The 26162-nt window shown below is 40.2% G+C and overlaps 1 protein-coding gene across 1 annotated transcript in view; it reads left to right on the forward strand.

Moving 5' to 3' along the window:
- The window catches only part of RAD54L (RAD54 like), a 652988-nt gene that overhangs the window by 427297 nt on the left and 199529 nt on the right, over window positions 1-26162 (forward strand). Inside the window, exon 15 of the mRNA XM_044085902.1 lies at window positions 16872-16950. Coding sequence (XP_043941837.1) covers window positions 16872-16950 — 79 coding nt within the window. The remainder of the gene's footprint in view (window positions 1-16871; window positions 16951-26162) is intronic.

Below are 26162 nucleotides of genomic sequence, written 5' to 3' on the forward strand. Positions count from 1 at the left end.
GTGGTCTTGGCTGGAGAGTGCATGGCTTCCAATTTGAAGATATAAATGCATCTATCACAAGTCTGAATGCTGGGAGGTAAGAGGAGAGGGTTGTCTGTGTACACGAGGCAGTTGCTACACTGCCTCAGAATGCCCAAGTTCACCAGGTTAGTAGGAGAAAGCACAGGGAACTGACCTTTAGACGTGCCAGTAGGGATGGTCATCATTACTAAGTACTGGAGCTGTTTTCTTATAGGACGTCTAGTGCTGATAGCACTTAAGTGTGCTACAATAATTGCTACAAAAAGCCTGATGAAGTGCTAGGTAGTAAGAAAATCCTTCTGCTTTGCTCAGCTTATAAGCAAGGACATGGCATCTAGGTCCAAAGAGGTCATCATACCACTGTACTCAGCCCTTATCATACTCCTGTGGCCCTTTGATGTGTACCTGACAAGACACATGCAGCAACTGGAACATCCACAAAGGTTCCTTACAAAAAGTACAGGGAGTAAACACAATGTCCTACACTGGTCACCTCAAAGTCCTGTATCTCTACTCAGTATCATACAGACTTCTGAGAGGTAATCTTTACCTGGCATAGAAGGCATACCTGAACCCTGTTTTGATGAACCTTTTGCACTTCAGCAAATCAAACAACATCAGAACTACTAGATTAAAAGAACTACATTTTGCTTGTAACATAAATAGGACATGTTGGAAAGACAGATATGTTTCTCAAAGAATTCTCATTCTCTGGAACAGAACCCCCCCCCATCCATGTGAAGCAGAGTCCCTCTCCATCCCCATTTAAGTGCAACTTGCACCAATGGATGGGTAATCGGAAATTTTAACCAGTCTGGCACCTCTGTCTCTGATGGACAGAGGCAGTCAATAAATCACTCCCAATACATATCAAATTTGTGGTCACATTTGGGTTGCATGGCTAGGCTTATAAGGGCCCTAGTGGTTGTTAGCCTAGTATACACCTATGAACCTTTGTATGGACAATTGCCTTATGTTTTTTTTAGTCTAGCTGACAAGTGTCTTTAGCAACTGTTCAAAATCTCCTCCTTAGTCTGGGTTTTCATATAATCTTATAAAAGTCTTCTCTCATCCATTCTTACAAAATTGCATTCCTGGGATCTCTCTTAAATTCTGCTGTGGAAAGAACCTTTCTTCTTCCAGACAATGTAGATATGTCTCAACAGTTTTTCCTGAGTTTCTTTATCCAAAGCCAGGTATCTGCAAAGGAATTTCCCAGGATTTTGGGGTACATAGCATTATTGATTCTCATGCTTCCTCTGACCAGACTCCATGTGAGAAATACTGAGTAGTAGTTCAGGTCAGTCTGGACTTGGCATCTTCACCCTTTGTCTTTTCAGATCCATGCTTTGGGATTATTCTGTGGTGGGTAGACTATATATCTTGCAGTCCAGGTCTCCTGTTCTGCCTTCCAACCCCTTTAATCTGTCACTGCAGATGCATCAGTTCTGGTGAGGGGGACAAGTTTCCAAATACATACATAGATACAAATATTTCAGGCACGAGCACTAATGTTCTTTTAGCCTGCCAGTAAACCAAAACAGTTATTCCCATAACAAGTGAACAGGGTCATCTTAAAAGTCTCTGAACTACTGTTAGCTTTAATGTAATTTTGGTAGTCTATTCCGTGCATCACCTACTCTCTCAGAAAACCAATCAGTGCAACTCCCATTCCTATATAATAGTCTACATAGGTTGTCTGATGATCCTTTATCACTTTTTGATAACCCAAACTTTCCCAGAGGTACATGTTCTTCTATTCCCATGTTGCAGTATTCTGCATATGGGTTTACCCTTCAGTCTCACATATGTAAGGCCAGTATCCAAAAGCTTTTAGTCCCTCTATGGTGCATCAGACGTGGACGAGAGTTCGTGGACCATAAAGGTGATGTCGGCATGCACCAGCCCTCAGAACTTTTCAGCCGCCAGTCGTATGCCAGGTGTTCCTGTTACTGCTGACATTGTATTCGTTTGTTCAGATAAGTGACCCATTGGGGACCTTTTCAGTCCTTCTAATTTCTTAATATTGCTTGTTAATGTCATCCAGAAAGGGTAAGTGTCAGTGCGGATGCCAGATCCCTCATAAGGATGTCCACGACAAGTGCCTTTTCTGTTTGGGAAAATCTCACGACCGTAAGGCCTGCCCTATCTGCCAGGCATTTGTTCCGAAAATTTACATAGTCGCTTGCATGTGTTAAACCTATACCTCGAGAACCAACATCTGAAACTACTTATGCTTAGCATGGAGGGCTCTTCTGACGTCCCCACAGAACCACCAAAAAGAAGGCCAGGACCTTATGGCCGGCCTTCAGCTACTGCTGAACCTCTTCCGGCTGACTACCAACCTGTGGCCGATATAGGCCTGGTTACAGGGCCTGGTTCTGGATCAGCCACTTTGGAGGTCATGGGTACCTCTAAGGATGCCTTACCATCCACAGGCGAAAGCACGTCCGCAGAGGCTATTCCGGCACCACTAGCCGATGCCGGGGGGGGGGGGGGCAGCATTTTCTGAGGAGTCGTCCAAGCCTTCTGATCCCTTGCAGTCGCTAGTTTCCAGACAGATGTTCACTGCCCCTCTTTAAAGAAGGGAAAAAAGAAAACATATCTCCCCCTCTACAGAAACCATGCCTGAATGGCAGGCTTTCAGCCAGAGTCTCTTCAGTCCCTTCATGGCACTGAGGCCTACACCGGCTATTACTGCCTCCACCTCTCCTCCTCTCTTGAGCCCTAGGCCTCTGCCTACAGGTCCACCACCCAGGGAAGAAGAGGTTCTTTCAGATTCCTCTGAGGAATCTCTTTCCTACAACTCCCAACTCTCTTCACCCTTGGGGTATGGATCCCCTGACGAAGAGTCACTGGACCCTGACTCACCAGTTGAAGATCTTACCTTCAGTGAGACAATTAGCAGGATGAAAGAACACTTTAAATGGGATTCCTCAGAGATGTCTGAGGTATAAAAGAGGTACTATGACCTCTTTCAAATGGAAACCCCTAGCTCGTCTGCTGTTCCTCCCATCCTGCCTGCCTTTCTAGATGCCTTTTCTTCTGCATCTCTGAACTCTGACTCACAGCCTCCTACCCCATGTAGACTTGACAGGCTTTTCAAAGTACCTGACACTGCTAAGCATCTGATAAAGTGCCCACCGGCTGTCCCAGCCACTCTATCTGTTGCCACTGAATAAGCCACTAAACTCTTGCCTACTACCACCATTCTCCCAGCTGACAAAGACAACAAGACAATGGAATGATTAGGCAAAAAGATTTATACTTCTGCTACCTTGGCTTTCAGAGCCACAAACTATCAGACCCGCATGGCTAAGTACACCTGGTCTGTCTTACAATCTGCCACTAAACATTTGGCAGATATTCCTGACTTCCCTACCAAAGCATCACTGTCCTGTCTCCTGGCTCTCTCATGCCAGGTTACCAGACAATCCATCAAGTGTAGCTATGATGCTGCTGAATCCTCTGCCAGGTCAACAGCATCAGTGTCTGCCTTACGCAGATACTCCTGGCTTCCCATACAACCCCTGCCAGATGACTTCAGAGCTAAGCTCACTGATGCTCCCCTGGACAATGCTGCACGTTTTGGTTCTAAGGTGGCAGACCTCTTTAAATCTCTGCAACAGAAAGGAAAAGAGATGCAGGACCTTAAACATTTACTGGTCTCACCATTCCCTAAGTTTCACAGAAACTATCCTTCCAAAACACAGTTTATTAGGAAGCACTCCTGACCTGCTCCTCCTTCAAGGCCTCATAAGTCCACCAGAAAACAACCTCATCTGCCTAGAGCAATCCCTGCCTCCAGCCGGAGGACTCCCTTTCAAGACAGGGCAGGTGGCATCTTGACTGTCTGCCAGTCTTGCCCCCCCCCTTCCTTTTGTACCTCTGTCAGCCCACCTCTCTCATTGTCTCCCTCTTTGGGCTCGTCTCACCTCAGACAAGTGGGTCCTTTCCATCCTCCAAAATGGCTACTTCATGTCCTGGCTCTCCTCTCCCACATGGGGCATTCCTCAACCTCCTACGCAGCAGTTGCACCTCTTGCAACCAGTACTGCAGACACTGTTAGACCAGGGCACTACAGAGTCAGTCCCCTCCTCTGCAGAAGGAAAATGTTTCTACTCAAGGCTCTTCCTGGTCCCCAGGAAGGACTGACCATGGAGACCTATCCTAGACCTCTCCTAGCTAAATCTCTTCCTAAAAGTACCTAGCTTCAGAATGCTAACCCTGCCATCCCTTTTCCCTCTGATTATCCCAAAAGAATTCCTAGCTACATTAGACATAAAAGATGCTTACCTCCACATCCCAATCAGGCCATCCCACAGGAAATATTTAAGATTCTTGGTGGACTCTTCTCACTTGCAGTTTTCTGCCTTGCCCTTTAAACTTTCCACTGCACCCAGAGCCTTTACTAAATGCTTGGCACATGTGGTGGCTTACTGCATGACAAAGGCTGCCAGACAAGAAATACTGCAAGGGCATATATACTTGGTGATGACCCTATAAGGTCCCTTGGATTTCAGATAAATCTGCTAAAATCCCATCTTAAACCAACACAGGACATTGTGTTTCTTGGGTGCGGCATCCGCTCATGTCTCATGGAGGCATACCTACCCCCTCCAAAGGTGAGCTCCTTGACAGAACATCTCCTCCTGGTACTTCACTCTACGGAGTTGACTGCAAGGCAGTACATCAAGCTGCTGGGCTACATGGCAGCCACAATACCCATGCTTCCTTTAGCAAGGCTACACACGAGGAAGCTGCAGTGGTACCTCTTCTCAGTCTGGAAACAACACAACCAGCCTCTGGAGCACATTGTGCCCCTTCTACCCTGCCTAAAAAAGGAAATACTATGGTGGCTGGATGAGATACAATGCAACCCAGGCCTCCCACTCCAACCACCACAACCCACTCAGGTCAAGCATATAGACACCTCAGACTTGGGGTGGGGAGCCACCTTTGGACACTGACAGGTGCAGGGCCAGTTCACCTCAAATAAGAACACATCAATGCCAGAGAAATGAGGGCAAGCCGTCTAGCTCTCCAGGCATTTCAACCTTTCATTCAACAGGGGACACTTCTGATATACACAGACAACACGACTGTATTCTAGTAAATCAACAAGCAGGGAGGGACCAAGTACTACCTGCTCTGCAGGATAGCACTTTTGGTGTGGGAACTGGCTACCTCACAGGGGATCTTCCTGCAGGCAACCTAGATTCCCTCTCTGCACAACAAACAGGCAGATTATTTGAGCAGAACCAGCACAAACCACCACAAATGAATGTTGCACAGAGATGTCTTCCTGGATCTGGTCCACAGGTGGGGTATACCTCAAATAGATCTGTTTGCCTCCACCATCAACACAAAACTTTCTGGCTTTTGCACCAGGACACCCGAACCACAGGCACTGGCAACATATGCTGTCTCAATTTCTTGGAAGGGGAAATATCTATATGCATTTCCCCCCTTCCCACTCATTCAGAAGGTCCAGCAAAAAATTCAGCAGGACAACCCGAAAATCTTGTTAGTGACTCCCTACTGGCCCAGACAGTACTGGTTACCCTTACTCCTACATTTGTCCAAGGGCAATCACCACAAGTTACCCCCCGGAGTGGACCTCCTCACACAACACAAGGGGTCACTAATCCACAATGGCAGATGCTGCACCTTACTCTGTGGCTGATAGGGTTCTGATTCCACTTAGACACTTTTACAATGAGGACATTCTCAATGTCTTGCAGGAGACCAGGAAACCAAATAATAGAAAATCTTCTCTCTTCAAGTGGAAACAATTCACTATTTGGTGTCATAAAAGACAGCTGGATCCGCTGTCTTATTTGTGTGAGCTACTGCAGTCTGGACTGGCTTACTCCTCCATCAAAGCCCATCTGTCTGCTATTTCTGCTTGCCTGCCTTTGAATTCCCCATTAGCATCCAGACTCCTTTGCAAACTCTTCCTTAAGGGGGTACTGCTCCTTCGGCTCCCCAGGAAACCCATCCCCTCACCTTGGGACCTAACTACATGCTAGAGAAGCTTACGCTACCTCCCATTGAGCCAGCTAACAAAGCCTCATTAAAGCACTGTACTTGGAAAACTATTCTTTTAGTGGACCTAACCTCAGCCAGGAGACTGTCCGAACTCCAAGCCCTTATAGCTATTCCTCCCTTCATAGTTTCCCACAAGGACAGGGTTACCCTTAGGACAAATCTGTCCTTTATGCCCAAGGTAGTCAATGACCTGTCCCTTAATCAGGCCATACAATTACCCGCTTTTTTTTTCCTAAACCCACAAGGAGACAGTGAAAGAGTGCTGCATCCCCTGGATGTTTACAGGCAAATCAGATTTTACCTGCACAACCCCAAGTCTGTCAGACAGACTGACCAACTCTTTATATCCTTTTACCCCAGAGCTCTGGGGAAGGCAGTGACCAAGCAGACTGTTTCTACTTGGATTTCCAAAGCCATTACCTTCTGCTACCAGTTCCATAGTAAGTCCCTGCAGGGTACTGTTAAAGCTCATTCCACAAGAGCAATGGCACTTTCAGAAGCCTTCTTCAGGGGTTTGGATACCTCTTCTATCCTAGAAACCACTACTTGGTCCTCAGTCCATACCTGCACAAATCATTACAAGCTTGACCTCATCACCAGATCAAGGTTCGCCAGGGCTATCCTTCATGGATTCCTAGAGTCTGCCTCTAGACCACCACCCCAACCTCAGTGAGCTTTGGTACTCACCCATATGCAGAATACTGCAACATGGGAATAGAAGGATGTAGAAAAGTTGTGTAAGATGTTATTACCATAACCATAAATGTCCTTCTCTTCCATGTTGCAGTATTCCTTCCCACCCTCCTTCCCTCTTGTCAGCTAAGAATTTCCCTTTCTGGATGGCAGTGATATGGCATTGCCCTTACTGGACTGGCTCCGACTGGGGCTACTGTTCTGAGGGCTGGTGCATGCCGACATCACCTTTATGACCCACAAACTCTTGTCCACCTCTGATGCACCACAGAGGGACTAAAAGCTTTTGGATACTGGCCATACATATGCGAGACTGAAAGGTAAACTCATATGCAGAATACTGCAACATGGAGGAGAAAGACATCTATGGTTATGGTAAGATTTTACACAACTTTTCTTTGTCATTAAATGCCCTGTATACCTGATATATATACATATACACACACACACAGACACACACACACACATATATATATATATATATATATATATATATATATATATATATATATATATATATATGAGACACTATACAAGTTGAAATATTTTAGTCTTTGATAACTTATTTTTTTCACATCCATGGTTGCCCCTTGTACTCTTTCCAATTTACAAGTGCTTGTTTTCTTGTAAGGTTTCCATATTGTTATTCCATACTCTAGTTTGGGTCTAATTTCACTAACAAACAATTTCATAATTTTTGATTTCCTAGACTTTATAAATCTTTTTGTACACAATATAGTTAATCATTAACCAAGTGGTTGATATTAGAAAAAATTCAGAGCTGAATCTATCCATATACCAGGCCCTTAAATTAATCTACAGTTCAATCACTGTGTGCTGTGTCAAATATTTTCTTTTCAGTCTGTGCCTTCCAAATGTCATATGCTAAGTTTTTGATGTATTTATTAGCATGTTATTGTCCGTTGCCCAAATGGTCAATTTAGTTAAGTTCTTTTGCAGACATGTCCTATCTGTAACACATAATCAGTTTAATGTTTTCAAGTCATCTGCATACAGACTGTAGAACACGTCTGATGAAAGAGACCTGCAAGATATCACCTAAACAAGTATGGGCCTAGGATAGAGTCCTGTTGGACACCTGACCTCAACCTAGACTTTTACCTGTCCAAGTCCTATATGGTAATTGCCATAGCCTGTCTGTAAGCCACTCAGCCATTACATCAATAACTAGTTATTTGAATTTATTGATCAGTGTTTTGTGTATGACCCTATCAAATGCTGAAATTAAGTTACCACATTCCTTCTGCAATTTTTCACTGAACGCATTACTCCATTTAGTTTTACATAGTTCATTGGGGCATAGGTGAATACTAGGCTATCTGCCCTAAAGAGCCATTTTAAACATAGCCAATTACCTGAGGTAAGACTCAAACCCTGCACATTGTGTCTGTGAAGTGAAGATCTACCCTTTATGCCAAACCAATGCTTCCATCTAGTCTGCTATTAATCTTCTGTGCATTGATTTAGATTTCAGTTTGATGGAATTATCTAGAAGCAGTTTAACCTGTGTAACCCCATTATCACTGCACATGAATAGTGGTAAAACTTGACAGAAATTAATACAAACAACGTCTAGTATGTTCCATTACCTGGTAGGCTTTTTTACAGTCTCATCAGTCCAGTCATTAATATATGTAACAGCAGTTGTCCAAGCTGCCAACTGCACAAGTGCAATCATCATCTTCAGTAAGTGTAGATTTACAACTAATAATGGCAAGCAAATTATCCAACTTTTGACATGAGGAACACAGGTCACCAGTGTTAGCAGGTGTTACCTTTAAATATACATAGCATTTAGCTCTACTTTTACTTTAGCAAATCATTAATGGCATACTCATTTAAGGACTCCATTTTAGCTACAAATGATAAGGAATTCTAAAAGCAAAGAATAATCAAAATCACCACAGAACTCAAAGAAATTTTAAGTCAATGTCAGTAAGAAAATCACACAGACAATATAAAACTTAATAAGTACATTATGCTAACCTTATACAAGAGGAAGTAATTCAAAGTCGTCAGTCTAACCTACTGTACCAGCTGTGCCAGTAACAGAAATGACTGCAAAGCACAGTAGCTTCTAATTGCTATAATTTATAGTTGCACCTCATTATAGCAGTAAAGATCAGAGGTTGAAAATAAAATCTAGATCAAAATAAATCTCCTCTCACTAAGCAGTTACATAATAAATCACAAATCAACACGATTGCTTCAGATGAGCTCTGGGTTGTCCTGTCTACAGTATGTGTTAATTAATAGCTGACTGGACCCCTTGGTATGTCTAGTTTGCTTGTCTAAAATATATCCCTTTCTAGCAAATAACAGTGAAATTCAGAGTTGAAACAAAATATATATCAAAATTATTTTTCCTGTATACAAACTATCCCTTTCTTCCTACAAACACTGGAAAAATGAGGTAAGAAGATAAAATAAAATCAAAATATATATTCTCTTACCAAGTAGTCAATACTGGATTGTTCTGGATAAGCTCCAAAAGAGTGAAAATGCAAACTCTGCGGAATCTTCACTACCAACAGAAGCACGTAGATGCCGGAAAGGTGTTGGCAGTGATCAGCTCTTTGAAAGTCTTAAATCATCTGTGGTCCCAAGGACCTCTTAAAGTTCCCACAGACAATACCACAATGATATGGTATATAAACAAATAGGGGAGTACCAGCTCGTACCCTCTTTGCAAATTTGCTATAATAGCCTGGGAAACACCAACTCGGTTCATTTTGACTCTTAAGGCTTCATACATTCCAAAAGAGCAAAATTTGATTGTAGACAAGCTAAGCAGGACCTGAACAGACCCTCATAAATGGAAACTTCATCAGTGGGTCATACCAGAATTAATCCAACTGTGGGAACACCTCAAGAAGATCCGTTTGTCTTCTCTCAGACCAGATGACTAAAGAAATTCTGCTGCAGCTCTCCTGAAAACAGGCCTGGAAGAGAGATGCCTTCTTATTCCCATGGACATGTGTATGGATTGCGAAGATCTAGAGGGAGTGCCCAAAATTGTGGTGGTGACTCCCTTTTGGCCCAGGCAACAGTGAGTTCTTCCATATTTTCAATATCTCAAAGAGCACTTACCACATAATTCCCCACAAACTGGATTTGCCCACACAAGGCAGAGGATTTGATTACAAACAACTTGAAAATTCTTTAACTAACAACATGGTTGATTGAATTTTTGTACCTTTTAGGCACCTTTTCTGTGCAGTATTTATTAAATGAGTTGGGGAAAAAAATGCTACTAGAAAATCATATATGTGCTCGTGGAAAAAGATTTTCTAGTTGGTGCAAGGCTGGAACTAGGACCCTCTTCAAGCCTGGCTGTACTTGATTATTTGTTTGAGTTACAGTCTTCTGGCTTTTATTATCCCTCCATCAAGGTTCATCTGTTGGTCATTTCTGCTTGTCTGCCATTAGGTTCCCCCTTTCTAACCATTCTGAAGTTAAACAGTTTTTGAAAGTAGTATTACATATTTGTCCACCCAGGAAACAGGTGGCTCATCCTTAAGATCTTCACGTTTTGCTTGAAAAGCTTACTCTTTTTCTATTTGAACCAGCTCATCAAGCTGACTTATGAGATTCTTAACATGGAAGAGTGTTTTGCTCATTGCTCTGACTTCTGCTAAGAGAGTTTCTGTATTGCATGCACTCATGGTGAATATTTCCTGCGCATGTTCACAAGGACAGTGTTTCTTTGAGAACTAACCCTTCTTTTATGCCTAAAGTGGTCTCCAAGTTTACCTTTAGCCAGACTGTTAATCTCAATTCTTACTTAAACCCAAAAACAAGGGAGAAGTGATTCTTCACACTCTGGATGTCCACAGTCAGCTCAGATACTATCTAGACAAAAACTAAGCCTTCAGAAAAGCTGATCATCTTTTTGCCTCCTATGAAGGCAAGAGGGCAGGACAACCAGTGTCAAAGCAAACTATTTCCAGATGGTTGTCTCACACTATTCACTTTTGTTACACTGACCAAAATAAGCCACTCTCATGCATGATTAGGGCCCATTCTACAAGGGTTTTGGCTTTTTGGTGGCTTTCTGTAAAGGGGTGGACTCTAAAAGTATTCTGGATGTAGTGACTTGGTCCTATGTACATTTTACAAATCATTACAAACTGGATTCCTTCTCCAGGTCCAGGTTAGGCTTGACTACAACCATTCTCCAAAGCCTGCTGGATTCTAAGTTTACTTTTTCTCTTCTTCACTTACTTTCTAAGCTATTGACCCAAATATCTTAGGCTACTGCAACCATGATCTAAATGCTAAACACAATATAGATATGTACATAAACTTACTATAGTAGTAGATGTTCTAATAGATAACAGTTGCAGTAGCCACCCCATCATCTAACCCCTTTATTTTTGCTGTTTTACTTTTGTATTGCAAGAGTGTGGATGTGTAGACCTTTATGTATATATTTTACCATTAGGTTTGTTTCCAACTGTTGTCCTTTCAGGGCTCTTGCCTCTCTTTTCCAGACAAAAAAAAGCTATGACTAATTTGGCACTCTGTCTTTATTGGAGAGTCTCTTTAGCTCCTGAAAGAGCATGTGAAAGGCACCTTTAAGCTTTGAAATCATCATCAGCCCCCTTTTTCCCATTTTTTTCTACATGGGGTCGGTGTATCGTGTTAACTGCCACCAGTTCTCTCGATTCAGTGCAGCACTCCTGCCTTCTTCAACACTTGTGCCTGACTGTTGCAAATCTTTAACACAGTCCATCCAGCTCTTTGATGGACATCCTTGCTTCCTCTTACCTTCTTCCTGTTTGTCCCAAATATTCCTCACGAGATTGTTTTCTGCACATGTCCAAACCACCGTAATCTGTTTTTTTGAGAGCTTTGAAAGTTGGCCAGTTATTGGGGAAAGTCCCAAATGTCTTAGGCTACTGTGACAGTGATCTATTCAAACAACTGCTGTTATGGTAAGTTTACAGAACTGTACTCTCTAAGCTAATAGATTCTTAACCAGCCTGTACAAAATAGTGATCTAACTATGCTCACACCATTCTTCCAGTAACCACTGTCCAGTTGTGTAAATCATGGACAGAATGTATAAACTCACATATGCCTGCAGCTTATACAAGTCGTTCACTCCACTGGCGACTTTACATTCATGGATAAATTAACCAAAACAAGCTCAGCAACATTTTTTTCTGCTAGAACAAAACCCAAGCAGTTACCTGGCTTCCCTATGTACTCTTGCTTTTTGCTATAAATAATTACTTCCTGTTAAGAATGCACAGAGTAATATACAAAGTAGTGGAATGGATCACTCACCAACTAAATTCGTCATCATTATCAATCCCCTTTCTCACATTTTATGTATGGGGTTAGGGTGTAACATTAACTGTCTCAATTCAGTGCCACTCTCCTACCTTCTTTGACACTCATGCCTGACTATCACAGATCTGCTGTCATATAATCTGGCCACTTCTTTGCTGGACACTCCCGTTTTCTCTTGTCTTCTTCCTGTCTGTCCAATATCTTCTCCAAGCTGTTCTCTGCTTTTCTGCAGAGGTGATGGTAGCAACTTTATTTCCAACACTGCAGAAAGTCTGCAGTTTTTCAGTCCCCATCTCATACTGACTTCATTCCTACCACGGTAGGCTCTGTCAGAATCTGTCATGACAAACTCCATATTATGTGCTGAGTACTTCCTAAGAAATCTGTTGCTTAAATGTCCATCTAAGGGAGACTACAAGGGTCTGCATAAGGTAGGTAGTCATACTTGATCAAGTCCTTCCTTATTACTATTGCAGTATTCTTTACTCTTGCGATATCCTGCTGAGGATATAACATCCAGCCAGTTTACCAAGCCTTTACACCTTCCCAGCATTATATGTCAGAATTATGTCCTATGTGCAAGGTGTAATATACACATGTGATACATGGATGCCTAATCTTCAGAACAACTTTGATGCCAGTCTGAACGCAACTTCTGAATTTGTTCTGTATGCCTTCTGCTGAGCATGTTACAGTTTGTACACCATCCACTGAGCTAGTTCTTCTACTGAGCCTGTTACAGATGAGTACACCGTCTGGGTTCCTTCCTTTCCTTTCCAATCCTTGTTTGTTTTCATGTCATCCACAAAGGGGAAATGTGAGTGTGGAAGGCCGATTCTCCATAAGGAGAGACACAAGAAATGCCTTTTTGTTTGGGCACTACACATGACCCCACTTAAAGTGTTATTTGTCGGGCATTTCTCCCTGTGATACTCCGCAGCCATTTGTCTTCCCTTTCTATTTATCTGGAAAACCAATGTCTGAAGTTATTGATCTAGGGTACCATGGCCGAATCCTTCCACCCAGAAGTTTAGCCACCTGTTAAGAAATAAGCTAAAAAAGCTCATTCTGACTTGATTGCTGAGCAGCCTCCACTGGATGTCTCCCTTAAGTTGGATGAAGAACCCGAGAACCAGCTAGTGTTAATACCAGTTCATCTGCCAATGCGGAGTTCTCCAAGGCTGTGCATACATCTTGTACAGATATTGAGAGGGAACCTCAGCTAATTATATCTAAAGGGCCTATGTGGAATATCCAAATTTTAATGAGGAAAGAGGTGCCTGGTACTCTCATTGAATCAAGGCAGGGCTCTTAGCCTTCTAGATTTGTCAAGGCAGATGTTCCCTTAAAAAAGAAACTGAAAATTAAACGTGACTACTGCAGCTAAGGATCCTCACAAAGAGTAGCAGGGCTGTACTCAAGGGCTTTTTAATGCCGTCATAGCTCAGACACCTCCACAGGGATTGTCTGTCCCTCATCATCCACTTATTCAAAGACCCTTAATAATTCTGCTTCATCTGATGAGGAGCTGGACTCCGGTGCAGAATCCTTAGAATATTCCTCATAGATACACTCTTCTTTGGCCTTGGGATCTGATGAAGGTGATTCTTTGTCTGCTGATTCTCCTTTTGTGGAAGTATTCTTTGGTGATACAGTGGTCTGCATGATGGAACACTTAAATGAGATTGTTCCCAAGTATTAGAGGTTCAAAATAGGTATTATGAACTTTTACAGATGGATTCACCCAGATGTTCTGCAATGGCTTCTCAGGCTCTTGGCTGTCATTCCCCGGCCCCTAAGAAGCCAGAAGGATTTTATAAGATAATTGAGTATCATAAGTACTTATATAAAAGTCTGTCATCTGATCCTGCTGTTTTATCGGTGTCCACAGATAAGCCATCAAAACTGCTTTCCTCCTCCAAGCCTCTGCCTTCTGATAAGAACAGCTGTGCTATAGAGTTGTTTAAGGAAAAATGTGTGTACTTCTGCTTTGGCTTTTAGAGACATTAATTACCAGACCCACATGACCAGGTATGTAGCTGTTCTATCCCAGCTAGGGTGAGTTTTGAGTGGCAGTCCTGATTTGAAAAATTAGACTTCTGCTACTGAGTTCTGCCTCTCAGGTAGCTCACCATTCTATTAAATGCAGCTATGATGCATCCAATAGGGTGACTGCATTTGGCTGTGTCATGAGGACATATTCCTGATTCAGCCTGCAGACTTTGCCTGAGGATATTAAAGGCAATGTTTTAAATGTTCCTTAGATAATCAGAATCATTTTGACACTGCTGCAGCAGAAGTGTTTAAAACCCTGCAGGATAAGAGCAAGGTTATACAGGATGTTAAACAAGTTTTGTTTCTCCTGTACCCAAGTTCCAGAGAAACTATCCTTCAAAATCTTATGTCCATAGGCAACCTAGACAACCTGCTAGGTGTAAGAGGGTTTCTAAGTGGATTTGCACAGATAAGCCCGCTCAGAGCTTCTAGGGGCCAAAAACCTTCTTTTCCTGATAAATCTCCCTCTATCTGACATGCAGACTCCTCTCCCCCTCTGCCAGATTCCACTGTATCTCAGGCTAACCATTTCCTTCCCTTTTTGGCAACTGTTAACTACAGACTCCTGTGTTCTTTCTGTCATCCAACACAGTTGTTTTATGGCTTGGAAGTCCCTTCCTCATTTCTTTGGTCTTCCTTAGCCTCCTCCTTGCCAGCTTCCTCATTTCATCTGGTCCTGCAAGATCTGTTGGAACAGGGTACCATAGACCCTGTTCTCTTGTCTCAACAGGGAACAGGTTTCTATTCCAGAATGTTTCTGGTTCCCAGGAAGGAACGAACATGGAGACCCATTCTGGACTTGTCCTATCTCAACACCTTTCTCAAGGTTCCTTCTTAGAGGATGTTATCTCTTCAGGCCCTTTTCCCTCTTTTGCTTCCCCAGGCTTTTCTAGGTTACCTGGATTTTGAAGGACTCTTACCTCCATATTCAAATTCACCCTCTCTTCAGGAAATGTTTACGTTTCTCTGTTTCTTCCTCCCATTATCAGTTCTCTGCTTTATCTTTTGGTCTTTGTACAGCTCCAAGTATACTTACCAAATGTTTGGCCCCTTTGTTTGCTTTTTATAGACTTTATGGAATCTAAATATTCTGTTATCTTGGTAGCCTTCTGAGTCAAGTCCCTTCTCAGCAGCAGCTTCTGCTTCAGAATCTATGCTTCACTATGCTTCTCCTGTGCATTGTGGATTTCACGCTCAATCTCATAAAGTCAGTGTTGGCTCCCTCTCAAGACAAGTATTTATTGGGTTTCAGGATTCAGACCATTCCAATGCTGGCATATCTTCCTCCTCCCAAGGTGCTTACTTTGGCTGCTTATTTCCAGTCTCTTTTTCCTCTTCCAATTCTTCCTGCAATAGAATTTGTTTGAACCCTAGAGTTTGTGGCATCCACCATTCCCATGGTCCCTTTTGCCAAACCCCACATGAGAAAGTTCCAGTGATCTCTTAAGACTGTTTGGCTCCAGCACTGCCACCCTCTGGAGTTTCTAGTCCCATTGTTACCATGTCTCAAATTCGAACTCCGCTGGTGGTTTCAACAGATCACTCTAAATCCAGGTCTGCCTTTTCTGGTTCCTGTTCCTACTTGAGAGCTCTACATGGATGCTTCTGATCAAGGTTGAGAAGCTTCCTCCAACAATCTGAAAGTCTAGGGACTTTGATCTCATCAACAGAAATCAGACCACAAAAGTATCAAAGGGATGAGGGCTCTAATCCTAGGTCTTGAGGCCTGTCACTCCCTCTGGGTTCCAGGTCCTCTGTAGGTTTTTGCAGACTATACCACAGTCATCTGGTATATCAACAGGCACAGGGGCACAAAGTCTTACCTTCTTTGCCAGTTGGTTCTTCAGGCTTGGGATTTTCCAACCTGCAATCAGTTGGTCTCTGCCTTTGAGTCCACCTTTGGCTTTTAGCTTTGACTATAATCATTAACAATGACTATAAATAATTTGTTTTATTAATTTGGATGTTCAGCTATTCAAATCCTGTTTTAAACTGAGGCCAGGAGAGAAGAGGACCAAAATCAGTGTTTTCATGTGACACTAGCAATTTGTACAAAGTGCAAACTTAGTGGAAGCAGAAGTTGTTTATGTTCATAAATATAAACTAAAACAATGTGTCATATTAATTTATGCAACCTGCATCTGTTTTCTTCAACTTCAGTGTTTTATTTTGCTTCTGATTTTACCTTTTGCGTCTCACAGTTGTGATCATGCAGTATCATAACATCACCCTTTTCTGTACTTATTTAAGATTCCTGTCTTAATTTTTTTTCCATTTTTATGTATGTTATAAACATTTATACAACACAGTTTGTAGTAAATAAGCTATGCCATGCTTTTATTTTTTTTTTATCTTTTGTTATACAGGTCTGAGTATTTCATAGACTGTCTAAAATGTTTGCATCGGTTTCTACATAGTAGTACAAAATCTTTATCTGCCTCTCCCGCTTACCTTTTCATGAATTTTGTGAACCTGTTTGTGTAGCTCAGTCTACCACATGAATTCTTTGATAACACTATAATCTTCTTTGTGGCATCTACAGTTTAGAATTTTTTGCAATTTGAGAAAGCACCATCTCAATCAACTGGCTGCAGTTATATATTTGGCTTTACAATAAATGTTAAGTTTATGACCTGTCTTGTTTTGTTCAATTAGCCAACATAATGCAAAATCTTAATTGTGAAGAAAGTTTTTGTAATATCTGAATAATAAATGCTTTTTCTTCCCAACAGATATTTGTATGTCAGACTGGATGGCACAATGTCAATCAAAAAACGAGCAAAAATAGTAGAGCGATTTAACAACCTTTCTGTAAGTAACTAACTGAATGATACACTTCATACTTAAATTCTAAAGATAATAATTTTTCGGCAATAATTAGCTCTTGCAAATGCTACCTGTAAATATTAAGGAACTGGAAGTTTGCTGATAACAACTATGTCATTTTTAAATAAGTCATGGGTACATGCTTTTTATCCAGAATTGTGTTGACATGAAATTTGTGTTAACACTTTGTAAAAATGTGTACTATTTTGTTAAAACTCACAAATACAAATTGTACTATGCTTCCTAAGAACTCAGCTGAAAAGGGTAGGAAATTCAGTGCTCCTACCCTAGTAGACAAACATAAATAAATACTCACAAGAAACATACCCTAGTAGACAAACATAAATAAATACTCACAAGAAACAAGTGTATAATCCTGTAATTTATGATTTGCTTATTCTGATATGCATGCTTGCTATGCTTTGAGTTTGGAAACCTGGACTGAGTGCCTAGCTCCTACCAAAGTAAGTCATGGCTTAGGTCTCTGTATGTTGATTGATCATTTGGAATGATGGCCTTCTGTTACTAGTGTGGATATTAACCCACAGACTGATCCAGCATTACTTTTTTGTACAGCTTCTGCTGACTGAAAATTCTTGCCTTTCACCAGGGCCATCAGTCTGAGTGGTACTCTGGATGCATCATTTCCAGTTGTGCGTCTCATCCCTCTGGATCTCCCTGCCATCAGGCAATGAATTCCCCCATGACTATAAAATATGCATATATATAAATATATATATATATATATATATATATATATATATATATATATAAAATATGTATGTATGTATGTATATATATATATATATATATATATATATATATATAGATATATATACATACACACACACACACACACACACACACATATATATATATATATATATATATATATATATATATATATATATATATATATATATATATATATATAAAACTCTGTCATAAGATCGAATGTTCGAAAGTCTGAAAACTTAAAATATCGAAAACATTTTTAATGCAGGGGCAAGCCTCCCTGCACTCCCACACCCCTATTAATTATATGTACTACCTCCCAGACTGGACAATAGTGGAGAAAGGGCAAATTAACATTTTCAATATTTTGTACTTCTGATCTTGTGACATAGACCTATATATATATATATATATATATATATATATTATTTAGTCAAGTCCAACACTTCATGACCACAAAGACTTTGGCAAGCCAGAGTTGCTTCTTTAAATTCCTGCAGATTCATATTCATTACTTTATAAATCCTGTCTATCCACCTTAGCTTCCGACATTGTTTCTTTCCCCTTCAGTCTTTCCCAGTATCAGCGTCTTCTTGTGTGAACAATAAAAACAAAAAAAGAGTAATACTGAAAGTTAGAAAAAAAGAAGCATGGATATTGTACAGTATTTATGCAGAAAAGAAAGCCAAGCTAATCAATATAAAAAATGCATTTCCAAAGGTATTTGAAGAAAGAATACAGCCAAAGACACCCAGATATGGTCAATTTCACAATACAAAAAAAGTAAGATCACAAAGATTGAATATAAATAAAAAAAAAAAAGTTTAGAGAGGTAGAAATGAAACAGAAACTGAAGTGATAGACTATCTGTGAAGTGAAGAATTTAGTGTGGAAACTCCAACACAGGCATTATCTCAACATGATGGACCAGTGAGTCCTCAGATGGAGGAGCCAACATGTGATGTAGGATGTATCTGAAAAAAGATATGGCAAAGGCAATGTTCTAGAACCTTCTGTAGGATACTTGCACAAAAATTCAGTTATAATTGCAGAGCAAGGTAAAGATCAGTAAATAGTGGAAACTTTGGCACAGGTGTAATATTACAATTTGATATCACTGAGGACCCAAATGGAGCAGGATGCTTTGAAGGAATGACACATGACAATGCTCTGGAACCTTCTGTAGTAGGCCTGTATGAAAGACTAGTGAGAAGTGCACAGCAAGGGAAAGAGCTGAAAACAGAGATCCAAGTGTATGCTCTCAGTCCATATGAAAATGATATGAGGGAAGACCTGCTTAATGGATATGAATAGATGTATTAAGACAGATAACAGTAATAGATTACAGAAAGTAAATAAGACTGAAAATGTTAGAAGACACGTAAAACAGATTAAAGCAGTAAACTAGATGGTTGAGATAAATTCAGGTTATATAACCCGAAATAAATAGGATGAACTACCTTGCAGCTTATACAGATAATGGGCATAGAATAGCAAAGGAAAGGAAAAGAACAAGTAGAATGCCACCATGGAAGTATCAAATAAAGAAAACTATAAAGCCAATAGGACAAGAAGTGCCACTAGTGGAAGGATACAGAAAAGGGAAAAGATCAAAAATTGTTAAAAAGATGTGATAAAAGCATTTTTTTAAAACAGACCATAATTTATCATTCACTATTTCCAATATTAAAACAGACCGTGATTTACCATTCACTGTTTCCAATAATTAACTAAATTTATTAGTGCAAGCAGAAAAATTAGAAGGCCTATAGATAAATATAAAGTCAGGGTACAAAACAAGCAATTCATTGATTAGCAAAATGTTTTATAGACAACTGGGAAACAAAGCAAAAAAAAAACACCACCAAAAAAAAAACATTTTGAAGACCCTGTTGAACATAAAGATGCCAAATAGATCAGAAGTCTAATAGAAACATTATGACACCCAAATGTAGAAGATATGAAATGGGAGCAAGTAACAGTCAGAGAACTTGAGACAAATTTAAGAAAACCATCTAAATTATAAGCCCTGCATCCAAATACAGTGCCTAACTTTTGGCTAAAGGTATTAACATCTTTACGTAAAGATTTACCCTGAATAAAAATTACTTATGCACATCCCAAACCTTTGCAACAGGAAAACCCATTCTCCTCCTTAAGAGTGAACCTGCAAACCATCCTAAGAACTATCAAGTTTATAGACATCAATAAAAAATCAGTCATGGCAAAAGAGCAAAACGGTAATAAATGAAAGTCATATGGAACAAAGGATTGTTCATAATTAAAGCCATAACAAAGAACTGTAAAACAGGAAAATCCAAATATGTCATGGAGAGATTACAAAAAAGCATTCAACAGCATCCCATATTCATGGATTATTAAATACTTACTGATGTATTGGATATCCACTACATTTATTAATTACATTGCAGTGAATATGAAACAGTGGCAAACCACTTTGCAGCTGAGCCACGATAAAGGGCAAATCATTATCCCAGAGAAATTCCATTGTGGTTATTTGTCACCCCTGTTGTTTTGTCTTGCCTTTAACCCTCTAAGCTGTTTACTTAATAGACTAGTCTATGGTTATAGCTTAATTTCCTATAGCCAGTCATCTTCAAAGACATCTCATCTACTTTTCTTGGATCATTTAAAATTAGATAAGTCGTCAGATGAGGATCTGAAATGATAATTACAAGTGGTTAGTACTTTCTCAGATGATACAAAAATGGCATTTGGTCCTGATAGATGTGTAAAAGTAGCATTTATAACAGGAAAACTGCAGTACCAAGAAAATAGCCTGAGACAGAAATTTGATATAAAGGAACTTGAACAGGAGTGTGTGTGTGTGTGTGTGTGTGTGTGTGTGTGTGTGTGTGTGTGTGTGTGTGTGTGTGTGTGTGTGTGTGTGTGTGTGCATTTGAAAATAGATGAAGATTGACAATAAAACATGAGCAAAAGAGAACAAAGCTTAGTAAGGAATACTTGAGAAGACCATCTAGTATTGATAACTGCCGTGACATCTATGAATAAACTCCAAGCTATAAATCAGTTTGCCGTTCCGGTTCTGTCTTGCAGTTTTATGTGATTGATTGGACTAAAACAGTGTTGAATCGGTTTTACAAGAAAACTGTCTCATGCTTATCAAATGATATATATAAATTGTGCATACAAGGATTATATATCTTTCTGTATGAATAGGTTTGGGCCTCCTGGAAACTGACTATATGTATAGGTCTGCAGTCATGAGACTGTATGTATATTTGCTGATCTCTTTAGATCCAAACATAGGGAACGTTCTAGAGAATAAAGACAAGAAGTCTAAGACGGCATCCTTGCTTAGTTTAGCAGAAGCATTTCAAAAAGGGGTGGGAATAGAAATCAGATCAGAAATAGAAAAGAATCAGACAGCAACTGAAAGTGCCAAAAAAAAAAAAACTAAAGAAAGAATATGAAGAAAAGGACCAGAAGGAAAGGAAAGAAAGTTGGAAAGCCACAAGTATAATGGCAAGTATAGAAAACTCCTATAACAGCCACATGTTGACAAAGATTTGATGCAGAAATTGTTATGGAGAGCTGAATTTAAAACAAAAGATGCAAGGTTAATAATGGCAGCCCAACACAGCGGGTTTACATACACATTGGTTTGCAAATTCTAAAGTGTGAGAAACAGATAAATACAGGTTCTGTAAAACAGAACTGGAAACAGCTGTATATTTCATTGCTATGTATGGTACACTAATGACTGAGTGTCTTTGGGCAAGACTGTTGTATTGGGAATTTGCAAGCACTACAATATAGAAGTAGCTGAGAAGCATTGGAAACATGAAACACAAAACAGTATCAACAGTGATGGAGTTCAGATCACATGATATCAACCAGTACCTACAGTTAAGAAAATAGATGTAAGAAAACCAGATATTGATAGCCCAAGAAAAAAAAGTAGCATTATTCCTTGAAATAGCTACATCTGGTGATCAAAGTGTCTTGCGTACAGAGAGTCAGTTATCAAGTACCAGCATTTGCAAACTGAAACTAGAGCAGTGCGGAAGAGAGAGAGAGAGAGACCCAGAACATTCCAGTAGTGTTAGAAGCATCAGGATTAATAAAGTTTCAAAAATATTTAAAATTTGCTACCAGTACATGTAACCCCATATGAAATGCAGAAGGAAGAAATTCTGGATGCACTGCAAGTGTTGAATAGAGCAATCATGGCAAACATCAGAGACTGAAGTAATACTAATTTCATGAACTTTAATTGTGCCCTGACTCAAGAATCAGGTCCATTCCTGCCATTGTATTAGGAAACCCAAAATATTTGGAAAAATTAAAAAAAGAGGCAAACCTGCCTGTGCACTGTGTGACCAAAATATTTCAGTTTTAGTTTGACTTTTGAGCCTTCCTGTGAAGAGTATGGATTTCTTTTCATAAGTAGTGACTGATTCAATATAGCAGTCCATGGAACCCTCAGAAGCAGTAATTTTCCTGCACACAGCAGTACTTATAATCCTGTTCTCATAGCCATGTGCTACTGGTGGGAAAGCCATAGCTTTGACTAGACTGACATTTATTGGCAATGTGATATATTTGCTCTTTTAGTTACATGTACCGGGGTAGTGCACTATTCAGTACTGATCAATTTCAGGCCTGGGTGAAGTACAAAACATTTCACAAGGATGTTTTTATCTTTAAAATCTTATCAAGATTTGCCATAACTTTCCCTCCACAAAGCAAGTATCTTTTAATTTCATGGCTGCATCATCATCATCATCTGCAGAGATCTTTGAGCCCAAGAAAATTAAATCTTTCCCTGCTTCCACCTCTTGCTTATCACTGCAAAAAATGATAGGGCTAGACAACATCATTTTAGATCTGGTGTTGTGTCTTCCGTCCGTTCTTCAATGGGTGGGTCTTTGGACCCAACCATTGGTCCGACTTTTCCATTTTGGATCTGAAGCTTGTGCTCCTCGCCATACCCATAATCCCCTCCTGCTCCTAAAATTACCCCAGGTCTCCTTTGCCACTCATTTGAACAGACATGGTCTCCTTTGCACAAGCTTTTTGCAGATAGTGTTATCTTGTATCTGATAAATTCATAAAGGGACATCTCATTGTTTTAGAGTATTTTGAGTCAGTTTCAGGTTTTTTAGGGATATAAAATTAAAGAAGATAAAACAAAGGCTATAGCAGTAAATTATGTACCCACACATGAATTGGTTCAGCAATACCCATATTAATGAGGACATGATAAACTGAAGTATTTAGGAGTATGGAGCCATTGGCTGGCTTCTGGTGTGTGTCACCCTGTCCCTGAACTGGTGAATAGTTCTTTCAATCTCATTGTTGGTCTTTCCCTTTATGACTAAATCTGTCAGGAATTCTGGCACTGAGCATTTTGCTTGCTAAATTGGGAGCTTACCTCAATTGTCACTGTGCAGGGCACCTGGTGGCATCTAGACAGGGTGACAACATAAACCAGATTCAGCAGAAAACTGCCTTTTGAGACATAAAAGCATTGGAGACAAAACTTCTTCATAGGCTTTCCATCCTCCAGTTAGTATTGTATGGTATCTTAAACAACCAAGGTAATGCTCCCTTGTAAAAATGTGATTCTTATCTGGCATTGAGGCTCTCACACATGTGTCAGCATTCTCTCAGTGGCCCATTTTCCAGGGAAGTGACTCTTTTGACAACTTGGAAGAACTCTGTCCTCTTCCTGCTCTGTTCAGTGTAACAGGTCATGGGGCGGTAGCAATGAACTCTGTATCCTGTTTAAAGGGAAATTCCTGTATCCATGCTTGCCATTCCTGCTGATTTTGTGCCTCCTTTCAAAGTTCAAGATGTAAAGACCAAAACTTGTTCTCATCACCTCATGATAGCGGAGAAGAGCATGCTTTCAACCATTTGGGTCCTGGTAACTACTGAAAGATGGTCCAAGCTGAGGCTGTACCAACTGTTTTGCGAACAATTGACTCCACCTCTTGGTCTAGCTCCTTATGTAGCCTTCTTGATGCTGTCAAATTGACTGGCTGGAGTTACAGTTGTTATCAAGAATAGTAACAAACCCTCCACTTGGTAGTCCTATACCTACAAATGGAATTGTTTCTCATATAAGGCAGATCGATACCCTATCTGTCTTATTTGGTCAAATTGCGTTGATCTTGACCTGTGTCAGATGCCTGCATGATTTGGGCCTCAGTTTTTATATGGTCAAGATGAATTTGTCATCTGTTTCTGCACATCATTGCTTGTGGAGGACCTGATTTTCCCCAGCACTAGTTTGTCAAACAGTTTCTTAAAGGAGTTGCCCAGCTCCGTCCTTTAAAAAAAACTATCTACTCCATGGGATTTGAACTTTCATTGACAGACTTGTCTGTTCACCACTTCAACCCACAAGTTTTAAAAATTTCAAGGTTATTTTTCCTTAGGACAGTCACTTTTGCAAGCAGGATCTTGGCGCTTCAAGCTATTTTGTAGGAAAGCTTATCATTTTCTCCCAAGGGTGGTTTCTAAGTTGTCCATGAATCAGCCCATCCATCATTTTTTTTTTTTTTTATGCATAGAGACAGAAAGCAGGGGTGAAAACTCTTCACACCTTCGTGGCTACAGTCAGTGAAAGTATTACTTAAAGTTAGTACATGTTTAGGAAGACTGAATTTCTTGCCTTTGCTTCTGGAAGAGGAGGACTCAAGGTCACCAATCATATGTTTTCTAAATGGATTGCCAACTGTATTATCATTTTTCTATCAGATGAACTGCCCCAGTGGAGAATGTAATAATTCAAATTCTCTCCATGAGAGGAGTAGCTGCCTCCAGTGCTTTCTTTATTTTTTTAAACTTTCCATTGTAGACTTGTTTGCCATGGCCACTTTGTCTTCAGTGCATATCTTCACCGACTATTATTGTCTTGGTTGTAGCTCTGGGAGTTGGGCCTCTTTCTAGTAATATGATGTTTTGAAATTTAGCTTTTTGAATTGTGTTTTTGTGCACTCCACTAGCTTCTTCCACTTTTATAGTTGCATCTAACGTCAGTCTCTCTGATGTTAGATGCAACTGATATGTGCTAGGCTTCATCTCGATACACCATTTTTGTATGTTTATGTTTGGAGTGGTATTCCTTGTGTTACCGTTTATTTCTAATACTTTTATACTTTGTATAACAATATTTTTGCTGCCTTTTGACCTGACCTGTGTTGATTGAAAATGGTACTTGGACCAGCCCACTTACATGATTAACAAAGTGAATGAATGAATGAATGAATGAATGCTGTGTCAGTGAATCTGTATGAAGACACACACTTTGATGGGATTAGTATGCCCTCTCTCCATTTTCATGTTTTTCCTGTGTTTGGAGCATTTCCTACATGTAGCTTTTGCTCTTGGGCATCCCTGTTGCTCATGCAAGTATACACATATATTACTTATTAATATAGGTGCAAAATTGTATAGGTTCATACAAGGCAGTCAGTGACAAAGATCATTAAGATCCAAGCCAATTAATGAAAATGGTTATTAGGATCCTAGCCTGTCAATGAAAAAGATTATTAGAATCCTACTCACTGCAGTTTACTTAGTACCCTGTCCTTAAGGGACTGAATGGGGCAACCTGTGGTGAATTTATGGTTGTCCATCCAGTTGTCTAAATTTGCTTTAAAGAGCATAATGGATTTGCTTTGTTTGATATAAAGCAAGAGCTTATTCCAGAAATAGGGGAATCCTGTAGAAGAGAAATCCATCTCACCAACAGGAAGCATTTGCATTATGGGGAGGATTTAGGTTTCTGTTGTGTGTATTTGTTGCATTTGCAGTTTTGTGAGTATATAGATGGTCAAGCAACTTGGAGGTCAATTGCTGCCTTCTAGACCAGACATAAGTCACCATGAAGAAGTTAAGAAACAGAATAGAGTGATAGAGCCTTTTATACATTCTGTATAGCTTTGGGAGTTCATATATGAGATTTTATTTGAGGAAATGGCTAGTGGAACCTTGGGTGTGAATAGATACATGGCAGGAGAGCTTTATATTCAATTACGGCTCTAGTACGGACAGAGTAGAGGGGGCCAAAATTTCCTTGGATCTGAAGGAGGTTTCTCTAGTGATTAATTAGGCTAGGTAAAAAGATTCTCTAACTACAGCTGATATGTGATAGTCAAAGGAAAGTTCATTGTCCAGGAACATTGATGACAGTATCAGTTGTGTGGGAGAGGTTATTTGTGTGGTAGTTGCAGGGGTGTTCTTTTTCTTTTGCCAAAGAGTGCAGTGCACAGTATTTTTTGGTGTTGACCTTTAGTCTGTGGTTCAGATACCATGCATTTGTACTGTTTAGGCCCTATTGAATGAGTTGCCTGTCTGTGGGGTGTTTGTGACAGCTGTTGAATTTAAAGTCATCAGCAAACTTGTGCAGCCAGAGACCCTTTTCATCAGCAAAGAATAAGCCCCAGATTTTCATCACCAAAGAATAA

The sequence above is a fragment of the Protopterus annectens genome, chromosome 10.part0 (genome assembly GCF_019279795.1).
Source record: "Protopterus annectens isolate FY-2018-M chromosome 10.part0, PAN1.0, whole genome shotgun sequence".
Taxonomy (NCBI): domain Eukaryota; kingdom Metazoa; phylum Chordata; order Ceratodontiformes; family Protopteridae; genus Protopterus; species Protopterus annectens.